The 11,334-nt window shown below is 42.2% G+C and overlaps 1 protein-coding gene across 1 annotated transcript in view; it reads right to left on the bottom strand.

The window, feature by feature from the left end:
* Positions 1 to 2,769: 2,769 nt before the first annotated feature.
* itga3b (integrin, alpha 3b) overlaps positions 2,770 to 11,334 on the bottom strand; it is a gene marked incomplete in the record, with an annotated part of 44,601 nt that continues 36,036 nt past the window's right edge. Inside the window, 5 exon segments of the mRNA XM_037690786.1 lie at positions 2,770 to 3,039; positions 4,733 to 4,888; positions 5,072 to 5,197; positions 5,277 to 5,375; positions 6,752 to 6,865. Of these exon segments, the coding sequence (XP_037546714.1) occupies positions 4,778 to 4,888; positions 5,072 to 5,197; positions 5,277 to 5,375; positions 6,752 to 6,865 (450 nt within the window).

The raw sequence follows: 11,334 nt of genomic DNA, 5'->3' as shown, positions 1-11,334 counted from the left end.
TGCTTTTACTGCTGAAAGGTGAATCTTAATGGTGAAGAAATCCCAAAAATATTTAGGTAAACATTAGGAAGAAAACATTAAATTGCGTATTTCAACTAAAAAAGCCACTTCTAATTGTGTTGCAACATCTATAAAACTTTTTATCCTAAAGGATGTTATTGGTAAATAATTGTTTTTTAAATGGAATTAATTTAATGGAGAAAATTTGTTGACGATACTGTGTATAAACTGAAAATGTTCTAAAACCCATTTTATTTGTAAATGCTACAAATATATGTGATCAATTGGCTTGATTAATTGACCAATCTACTTCTTAGTTATTCTTGTCCAAGCAAGACATATGTTATTTTAGCTCAACATGAACCCTTAAAACATAATTTAAAAAACAACAACAATTTTTAATAATTTATTTCTTTTTCAGGTGTAAATAATCACTTACTGTTTTTGTGCATGATTTCTGTGCTGAAAAAAAAAAAAACTAATTAAACATACCAACATATACGTAGTCTTGAGTGAGTACCATTTAGGTCACATAAGCGATGTATTATATATATTTTAAATATAAGATAGCCTTTTAAAATACCTAAACTTGATCAATAACTAAAGGTAAATAATAAATGAGACAACTGTAAAAAAAAAATGTTGTAATAAACACAATTCCTACAAGTCTTTGATACAATGTACATAACTAACCTATAGACTCGTATTTCAACAGAACTAAAGAATAAAGTAAAAGTTGAAACTTGATTTTTTTTTCATGTGGATCAACTTTGTATTTCTTTGAGTCTGCCTCTTTTGCAGTTTTAATTACTGTTGAGACTGAAATGATTGTTTGCCCATGCAAAGAAACATGTCATTTTTGTAATTTATTTATATTTAAATGTTAAAGGAACAAATGTGTGAAATAAATGTAAAGCAGTGCATTGTGCAGACATTTTTTTAAACTGATTTTTGTCAAATCCTCTACAATAAAAACATTGAATTCTGCCTTTCTGTTGAAAATCACTTCGTTCTGTTGAAAACTATTTAATTACACCAGAGCTGCAGCATACAAAAGTTAAAACCATCAATACGTTTCAGTCCTCCACCCTTCTAGTTGTAAAGTCAATGAAGCCTCACAGAACAAAGTGCATTCGAGCTGATCAGGGAACAGGGACTGGAGTTGTAACACAATACTTGGTCCAAATCAGTGATTGTTTTCTTTCAGCGCAGTCTGTCTTCAGTACTGTAGGTTGACTGCACCGAGTTGCTTTATGCACAATTCAAGTGTTTTTTTTAATTTAATTGTTGTTTTTTAAAGAGCAAAAACTAGAAATACAAGCTTTCATTCACAAAGTCAAATGAACTTGTGTACAGTTTTATTCATACCCATTTATTCTGGATAATTTCATGTAGACAGATTTAATTCCAGTGTTTTGACTTCCCATTTGACTTTTTTTTTTTTTTTTTTACAAAATGGGTTCCATTATTTCTATTCTCTCCAGATGGTGTAATAAATACAATTTAAGCACACTTTCATGACTAATTCAACACACAAACAGTAAGCAGTTGCTTGAATGACTCCTGCTGTAAAAAAAAAAGATTCAGGGCTGATTGAACGTATGACATGAAAATGAGCACAAATATTTTACAACTAGAAACAGAATGCCGTAAAATGAAAACAAAGTATAAAAAAAAAAAAAAAATGTTGTAAAGCTTGCCCAACACTGACATTCATATAAAGACATTTACTGTAATATTTGTTAAAACGATCAACATATGTCCCAACAGCTTTTCCTCCAGCTGCTCGAGGCAGATGGCCGCCCATCCTGAACTCAGTTTCAGTTAAAAGGGAGTCGTTCATTTCCACTGGCACCAAAGTGCTGCTCAGAGTGGAAGATTGTTAAGGAGGAAGGATTTAACACAACCTGCTGGCTTCCTTAGATAACTTTAATTGACATTTAAAACTGTATGTAAATGTTTTTGTACAGTGTTGAGGTGACTTTTGTTGTCAATTGGCACTATCTAGGGGTCAAGATGGTGTAGAGGTAGGGCGGCCGACTTGGGCCCATAATGTTGCAGGCTCAACTCCCTGCCATGACTACATGCCGTGGTGCCCTTGAGCACCCAATCCCAAATTGCTCCCCGGGTGCTTACATAGCTCACTGCTCCACCTGGGTGTATCTCACGTGTGATGGGTTAAATGCAGAGAACTAATTTCATCATTGTACGCAAACATACAGTGATGACAACACATAGCACTTTATTTATCTAAGTAAACTGAATTAAATGGAATTAAATAATACGATACAAGAAAGTAATCCTGAAGTTGAAGTCAAAACAGCAAGAGCGCCCCCTGTAGCGCCTATAAACCAAATACTGCCAGCTTCAATATTTAACAGGAGGAGACAAAGGCACTTCATCTATTTTTTTTTTATGTTAATGGTTTAAAGGCAATAAAGCATAAAATGAATTTGTTGGACCGAGCAGAAATGACAAGAATCTACCGACTAGAACAGACGTTGTAGACTAAGTACTTAAACTACCACAGACTTTCATAAAAAAAAAAATTACAAGAGTTGAAATTTACATAAAAACAAAAACAGATTTAAGACATTAATACCTTAAACAAATTATGCAGCCTACGGTTCCAATGTACAACAGAGCAACCAACAAAAATAGTAAAAAAAAATTACAATCTCTCAAACGAAATGTTCAGAATATTGCACAGAAAAAGTTGAGGAAGTCTATTCAAAAAAATAAAAACAACAACTAAAGCAGTCTCTGCAGTTGGTCCTTGTGCCCTGCAGTGTCCTTGTGGCTCAGTGAGGGCCCAGAGTTCTTTGTTTGGCCCCTGTGGCAGTGAGTGGTTCACGGTTCAAAGCAAAGGCATCAGTAGTAGCAACGCTGCATCTCTGTCCAGTTGGTAATCCAGTACTTTTTCTGTGGCTCCTCGGGCTGAAATCCCAAATTGAACTGATAGCGCTCATCCCTGCGAATTTTCACCCCTCGATACTTCGGCATTATTCTGTAGTAGATGGATCGCTTGAAGAATCCAAGCTGGCAGGGAAATGGAAAGTACAAGTTGATTATATGGAAAGCAAAGCACTGGGATAAATGGTATTAAAGACAGAGATTTAGGGTTAGAAGAGAAAGCTGTGAAAAGTCAAGTCAGACTATAGCGAAACCCTTAATCCACTGGGTGGTGTGGGAAAAAGATCGAAAGATGAGAAATAAATACGTCTATTCAAAATAATACGACAGTGTGTAAACTGTAAATAAAAACAGAATGCAATGATTTAAATATTTCAGAATCATGTAGTTAATTTCCCATGCAACAGTAAGCATAAGAAGTGTTTGAACTAAGAAGCTGAACTGTTATTGGAAAATATGGTAATTTTTGAATTTTATGGCAGCAGCTCATCAAAAATATTGAGACATGACAATATTTAATTTTGTGAAGAAGCTCTTTTATTAACTGTAAACATGCAGGAACTGAGGAGGCCAGCTGCTGGAGCTTTTGCAGGACAATGTTGTCTCATTCTTCTCTGATGTAGGATTAATAGGCCTTCTTGGTCAATGATTATTATTATATTATTATTATATTGTTGAGAGGTCTGGACTGCAAACAGGTTGGTTCAGCACCAGGACTCGTGTACTATAAAGCCATGCTGTTGTAATTGATGCAGTATGTGGTTTTCAGTCTCTACAATTATCTGTTCAGGAAGACTACTGAAATTATTCCACTATTTTTAGACATGTTTGTTGCAAACTGGTGAACCTCTGCCCATCTTTACTTCTAAGAGATTCAGTCACTCTAAAATGATCTTTTTAAACCCAGTCTTTTTATGGATCAATCGCCTGTTATCCTAATTTGTTGCAAAATGCTCCTCCAGGTGTTTCCTATTCACATCACTTACTGTAATTTCTGGACTATAAGCCACTACTTTTTACACACACTTTGAACACAGCAGCTTATACAATGCTGCGACTAACTTAAGGATATATATATATATTTTTTTTTTGACGGGCTAATGAGCTTCATGCCTTCGTGATGAAGAGGACTACACAAACTCATGGGCGCAGTGCGCAGGAGGAAGATGAAGATAGCGATCAATGACTTCCTGGTAGGCTACTGTATTTTTATTTATTTTTTTACCAGTTGTGTTACAGGCACTGTGCAGAAAAAAAAAAAAATTACTGTACATATTTGTGGATGTTACCAGTTTAATTAAACGTTTCAAAAACCTTTCTGTGTAAATATCTCATGTTGTAATGTGGATACTCGCAGTTTATAGACAAGTGCGGTATATATGTACCCATTTTTTTTTTTATTCAGGTGCGCTAAATAGTCAAGAAATTATGTTATTAAATTATTATATTATTTACAGCCTTTTGTTTCCCCTGTTCCAACTTTTTTAGATGTGTTGCTGCCGTCAAATTTACAATTACCTTACTTTTTTTTTTTTTTTTTTTTAATGTTACAACCTTTTAGTTTAAACATTTGACATGCTCTATGTGGAATAAAATATGGGTTTATGAAATTTGCAAATCACTGCATTCAGTTTTTATTTACATTTTACACAGCAAGCTAACTTTCTAGGAATCAGGGTTGTAGGACAGGAAGTATAGAGTATTTGCCTGAAAGAAAATCAGAAGAAATGTTAGTCCGATTAATCAGAAGAAGCTGAGGAGACAGAAAACAAAGTGTTAAGCTGAGTCACACCCCAAGCTTGGTGGGACTTTAATTTACCCCAAATCCCCATTGATGTGTGCTGTCAGGAAACACATGGGGGCCTTAGTAGTCCTCAGTCAGCCTCTCTGTCTCAGAGGGCTGGATCTTCATCTCGGCTTTCTGGGCCTTGGCTTCATACATTTCCCTCCTGCTAGCCCTCTGGAAGAAGCCACACTGGGGGATGGAGGAGGAGGATGAATAAGAGGGTACACCAGGGGGGATTAAGGTTAGACTTAAGTTAGATTTTAAAATCAGTCTAATGAATGTCATCCAGATTAGACGGTTTGCTAAGAGAACATGTGGAGACATGTCAAAAGAAAAGTTTCTCAGGGTGTAATCAGATCAGTGTGGTCTCACCTTCCACAGTATGAGAATTATGATTCCTAGTAGCACAATTCCTGCTACAGCTGAAGATATGATGATCCACAGTGGAAGCTCATAGGGTGTCTCCACCTCCTCCTCTGGTTCTATCTCTACCATGAACTATACCAGAGACACAGAGACAGTTCAATTAAATCAATATTACCGGTATGTCATCAGTATTGTTATGATAACCACATACACTGAAGGTCTGGTTGTCCATCTTGATGGTTGGTTTATCTGTGATGAGCTTCAATGTGGCTTGACCAGTGACTGTAACTCTCAGAGCATTGGAATAGTCCTGCAGATGCACACACAGAACATCGAAATGTCGTTGGAAGAGAAGAGAATGCTCAGATTTACATTTTAAACTATACAAAGGGTTTTAAAAGTAAACATGATCTTGTCTTGCAACAAAATGTTTGTGCGCACAGTGTGTTTTGCATGGAGCCTCCCAATCCTAAAAGCTGAAAACCAAATTCAGAGCTGGAAAAAAAAAAAACCCACTGCAACTGCTAGATGAGATTATTTACACACACTGTCCAAAGAAGCACCAAGGACGAATGGTCTGATGTAGATGTAATCTGGTCCACACGCAGAGTATACATATACATACAAAGTTGGATTTGCACAGAGCTGGCACATCTGGAACAGACACCAGATGGCATACGTTATGGAATCATAAGATGAGTGACTGAGTTAGCAGGCTGTTTGCCAATATTTCAGAGAGATGCATTGTTGTTACTCCTGGCATCATGGTGTAGCAAAGAGTAAGACTTCAGATTACGTCTGGTAGAGATTCAGCAAACCCTGACAGCATACAAGTGTTTTATTGCTCCTGAGACAGCACCCTCTGTACAGTCTTTCAACAAGAGAACACCCATCACATGACATGCATCTATGGACCACCTGCACCCTTTAGAGGTCCTCCTTTGACCAGCCAAATCCCCCAATTTTCTCCTTTTAAAATTTAACCCAGACCCCATCTGACTGATATTGGCATCAACTTACAGCAGCTGTGGGCTGATTTGCCACCGAACAGGACAGCACTTGTATTCAGAATCATGGGATGCCACACCCTATATGCCAACTGCTTCAGCTGTTTGGTCTGATCTTGTAATTGTTGTAATACAGTCACATGATATTTACATATATACAGTTTAATTCCCCCCACTCCATCTGAGTACTTAATCTTTTTTCTTGTTGAGTGTGGAAATATGTGCGTGCCTGTGTGTGTGTTGGGGTGGGGGGGGGGGGGATAAATTTTTGTTTCAAGTTACATTATTGGGACTAATTTTACAAAAAAATCCTACACTGTGGGAACCAACTGCTCCTTGTGGGAACCAAAGCCAGGTCCCCATAAGGATAAGTCTTGTTACCATACCATACCACTTTATTTATAAAGCACTTAAAACAGCTACAAAGCCAACCAAAGTGCTGTACAGACAAAACAACAGGTAACACATAAAGCAAAATACAAACTGAGGTAAATCATTGTTGGGGGTTAGGTTTAAGACTAAGGTATGAATTCCAGATGGGTTAGAGTTAGGCATGTACTAGTAATGGTTAGGTTTAGGGAAAGGGTCAGGGTTAGGCTATAGAAAATTAAGTCAATGCAAAGTCCCCACAAAGTACATTTACAAGAACGTGTGTGATGTGTGCATCTGGTGAGCTGACCTCCAGCATCGTACTGTTCCACAGCCGTGACCGAACGTAGATCATGGCTGAAGTAGACATGTTGAGCAGGGGACAGGTAAACGTCACACAGTTGGCTGTCCCTTTGGAGCAATCCTTCAAGTGAGGTAAAAAAGCAAGAACTTTTACTCAAGAGAGAAAACATGGATAACAACATTATTTTGCTTTTCATTAATTTTGTTTCATGTTATTCCGCTAAATATTAGACAGGCCTCTTCATTGTCTTCTTTTAAATCATTAGTTAAAACTTACTTGTATAATAAGGCTTTTAATATCTGAATTTCTTCATATTTTTATTTTCATTTGCTCTTATATTGTTATGTATTTTAATTGATTTGGTATACTTTTGTGTTTCTGGTGTCATTTATGATCTTGTTTTAATTGATTAATGTGAAGTACTTTGTAACATTAGTTTAAAAAGTGCTATACAAATAAAGTATTATTATTACTGGTATATTATTATTATTACTTATTATGATTAATTTCTGAGGATTTCACAGTTTTATATTTAAACCTCTAACAACCTCTTAACATTTAAGGTCAGTTAAGATGCTTTTCATTGATTTGGAGGAGCGACAATTTTTTTTATTTATTCAAAGGTTATTACAGTATTACCCACTGCTGAAAGGCAGAAGGCGAGCGATAACTCAGTCAATTTTAAAAATACCGAGCTAAAATTGGATGTGGTACAAGCTAACTGTCCTTCTAAACATGTATTATAGTTTGGCATTACTGTTGGTTAACCTAGTTTGTCTGATACCAAAATACACTGCCTGGCCAAAAAAAAAAAGTTGCCACTTGGATTTAACTAAACAAATAGGTACAAGCCTCCTACTGGATAATTACTGCATGGGTGATTATCTTCAACAAGTTATTTAACCCCAACTGGTGCAATGAGTTGCTTCTCATTTCTTAAACAACCATGTTGAAAGACACATTGCGTGGTCGTGGAAAATATGTCAGTCTGTTTGAGAATGGTCAAATCATTGGCATCAAGCAGAGAAAACATCTAAGGAGATTGAAGAAACTACTAAAATTGGGTTAAGAACTGACCAACACATTATTAAAAACTGGAAGGATAGTGGGGACCCATCGTCTTCGAAGAAGAAATGTGGCTGGAAAAAAATCCTGAATGATCGTGATTGACGATCACTTAAACGTTTGGTAAAATCAAATGGAAGAAAAACAACAGTAGCACTCAGGGCTATGTTTAAAAGTGAAAGTACGAGAATTTCCACAAACACGTGAAGGAAACTCAAGGGATTGCGACTGAACAGTTGTGTAGCCTTAAGAAAACCACTAATCAGTGAGGCTAACTGGAAAAAAAAGGGTTCACTTTGCTAGACAGCGTAAAGATTGGACTCTGGAGCAATGGAAGAAGGTCATGTGGTCTGATGAGTCCAGATTTACTCTGTTCCAGAGTGATGGGTGCATCAGGGTAAGAAGAGAGGAAGGTGAAGTGATGCACCCATCATGCCTAGTGCCATCCATCCATCCATCCATCCATTTTCTTCCGCTTATCCAGGGTCGGGTCGCGGGGGTAGCAGCCTAAGTAGGGAGGCCCAGACTTCCCTCTCCCCAGCCACTTGGACCAGCTCTTCCGGGGGAATCCCTAGGCTTTCCCAGGCCAGCCGAGAAACATAGTCCCTCCAGCGTGTCCTGGGTCTTCCTCTGGGCCTCCTTCCGGTGGGACGTGTCCGGAACACGTCACCAGGGAGGCGTCCAGAAGGCATCCTAAACAGATGCCCAAGCCACCTCAACTGGCTCCGCTCGACGTGGAGAAGCAGCGGCTCTACTCTGAGTCCCTCCCGGATGATCGAGCTTCTCACCCTGTCTCTAAGGGAGAGCCCAGACACCCTGCGGAGAAAACTCATTTCGGCCGCTTGTATCCGAGATCTCATTCTTTCGGTCACAACCCAAAGCTCGTGACCATAGATGAGGGTAGGAACGTAGATTGATCGGTAAATTGAGAGAGCTTCGCCTTTTGACTCAGCTCTCTCTTCACCACGACAGACCTGTACAGTGCCCACTTCACTGCAGACGCTGCACCTATCCGCCTATCGCTCTCACGCTCCATTTTTCCCTCATTCGTGAACAAGACCCCAAGATACTTGAACTCCTCCACTTGGGGTAGGACCTCCTCCCTGACCCGGAGAGGGCACTCTACCCTTTTCTGGCTCAAGATCATGGCCTCGGATTTGGAGGAACTGATCTTCATCCCGGCCGCGTCGCATTCGGCTGCGAACCGCTCCAGCAAAAGCTGTAGATCACGATCTGATGAAGCCGATAAGACCACATCATCTGCAAAAAGCAGAGACGCAATCCTAAGGCCACAAACACCTTGGCTGCGCCTAGAAATTCTGTCCATAAAAGTTATGAACAGAATCGGTGACAAAGAGCAACCTTGGCGGAGTCCAACTCTCACCGGGAACAAGCCCGACTTACTGCCGGCGGTGCGGGCCAGGCTCTGACACCGGTTATACAGGGACCTAACAGCCCGTATCAAAGGGCCCGGTACCCCATACTCCCAGAGTACCCCCCACAGGGTCCCCTGAGGGACGCGGTCGAACGCCTTCTCCAAGTCCACAAAGCACATGTAGACTGGTTGGGCAAACTCCCACGCACCCTCCAGGACCCTGCTGAAAGTGTAGAGCTGGTCCAGTGTTCCACGGCCAGGACAAAAACCGCACTGCTCCTCCTGAATCCGAGGTTCGACTATCCGACGGACCCTCCTCTCCAGAACCCCCGAATAGACCTTACCAGGGAGGCTTAAGAGCGTGATTCCCCTGTGGTTGGAACAGACTCTACGGTCCCCCTTTTTGAATAGGGGGACCACCACCCCGGTCTGCCAATCCAGGGGAACTTCCCCTGATGTCCACGCAATATTGCAGAGTCACGTAAGCCAACACAACCCTACAACATCCAGAGCCTTAAGGAACTCTAGGCGAATCTCATCCACCCCTGGGGCCCTGCCACCGAGGAGCTTTTTTAACCACCTTGGTGACCTCAGCACCAGAGATTGGAGGGCCCGACCCAGAGTCCCCAGGCTCCACTTCCTCAGTGGAAGACGTGTCGGTGGGATTGAGGAGGTCTTCAAAGTATTCCGCCCACCGACCCACAACATCCCGAGTTGAGGTCAGCAGCACACCACTCCCACTATAAACAGTGTTGGTGGCGTACCGCTTTCCCCCACTGAGACGCCGGATGGTGGACCAGAATCGCCTCGAAGATGTGCGGAAGTCGTTCTCCATGGCCTCTCCGAACTCCTCCCATGCCCGAGTTTTTGCCTCAGCAACCACCCGAGCCGCATGTCGCTTGGACAGCCGGTACCCATCAGCTGCTTCCGGGGTCCCACAGGCCAAAAAGGCCCGATAGGACTCCTTCTTCAGCCTGACAGCATCCTCACCGACGGTGTCCACCATCGGGTTCAAGGGTTGCCACCGTGACAGGCACCGACAACCTTGCGGCCGCAGCTCTGGTAAGCCGCCTCGACAATAGAGGCACGAAACATGGTCCACTCAGACTCAATGTCCCCCACCTCCCTCGGAACATGTTCAAAGTTCTCCCGGAGGTGGGCGTTGAAACTCTGTCTCACAGGAGACTCTGCCAGACGTTCCCAGCAAACCCTCACAATACGTTTGGGTCTGCCAGGTCTGACCGGCATCCTCCCCCACCATCGGAGCCAACTCACCACCAGATAGTGATCAGTTGACAGCTCCGCCCCTCTCTTCATACGAGTGTCCAAGACAAGTGGCTGCAGATCAGATGAGACGATGACAAAGTTGATCATCGAACTGCGGCCTAGGGTGTCCTGGTGCCAAGAGCACATATGGACACCCTTATGCTTGAACAAGGTGTTTGTTATTGACAATCCATGATGAGCACATAAGTCCAGCAACAGAACACCACTCAGGTTCAGATCAGGGGGGCTGTTCCTCCCAACCATACTCCTCCAGGTCTCACTGTCATTGCCCACATGAGCATTGAAGTCCCTCAGCAGAACAAGGGAGTCCCCAGGAGGTGCACTTTCCAGTACCCCCTCCAAGGACTCCAGAAAGGGTGGATAATCTGAACTGCTGTTTGGTGCATAAGCACAAACGACAGTCAGAACCCGTCCCCCCACACGTAGGCGAAGGGAGGCCACCCTCTCATTCACTGGGGTGAACCCCAACGCACAGGCACCAAGTTGGGGGGCAATAAGTACGCCTACGCCTGCTCGGCGCCTCTCACCAGGGGCAACTCCAGAGTGGAAGAGTGTCCAGCCCCTCTCAAGGAAACTGGTTCCAGAGCCCGAGCCATGCGTAGAGGTGAGTCCGACTATTTCTAGCCGGAACCTCTCAGCCTCACACACCAGCTCAGGCTCCTTCCCCACCAGTGAGGTGACATTCCACGTCCCAATAGCCAGCTTCTGTAGCCGAGGATCAGACCGCCAGGGTCCCCGCCCTCGGCCACCACCCATCCCACATTGCACCCGACCCCTTTGGCCCCTCCCACAGGTGGTGAGCCCATGGGAAGGGGGACCCACGTCTCCTCTTAGGGCTGTGCCCGGCCGAGCTCCATGGGTA

This window comes from Nematolebias whitei, chromosome 17, assembly GCF_014905685.2.
Source record: "Nematolebias whitei isolate Nwh7 chromosome 17, NemWhi1, whole genome shotgun sequence".
NCBI classification, from domain to species: domain Eukaryota; kingdom Metazoa; phylum Chordata; class Actinopteri; order Cyprinodontiformes; family Rivulidae; genus Nematolebias; species Nematolebias whitei.
The sequence above is the reverse complement of the archived record's forward strand: the minus strand, read 5'-3'. Positions and strand labels throughout refer to the sequence as shown.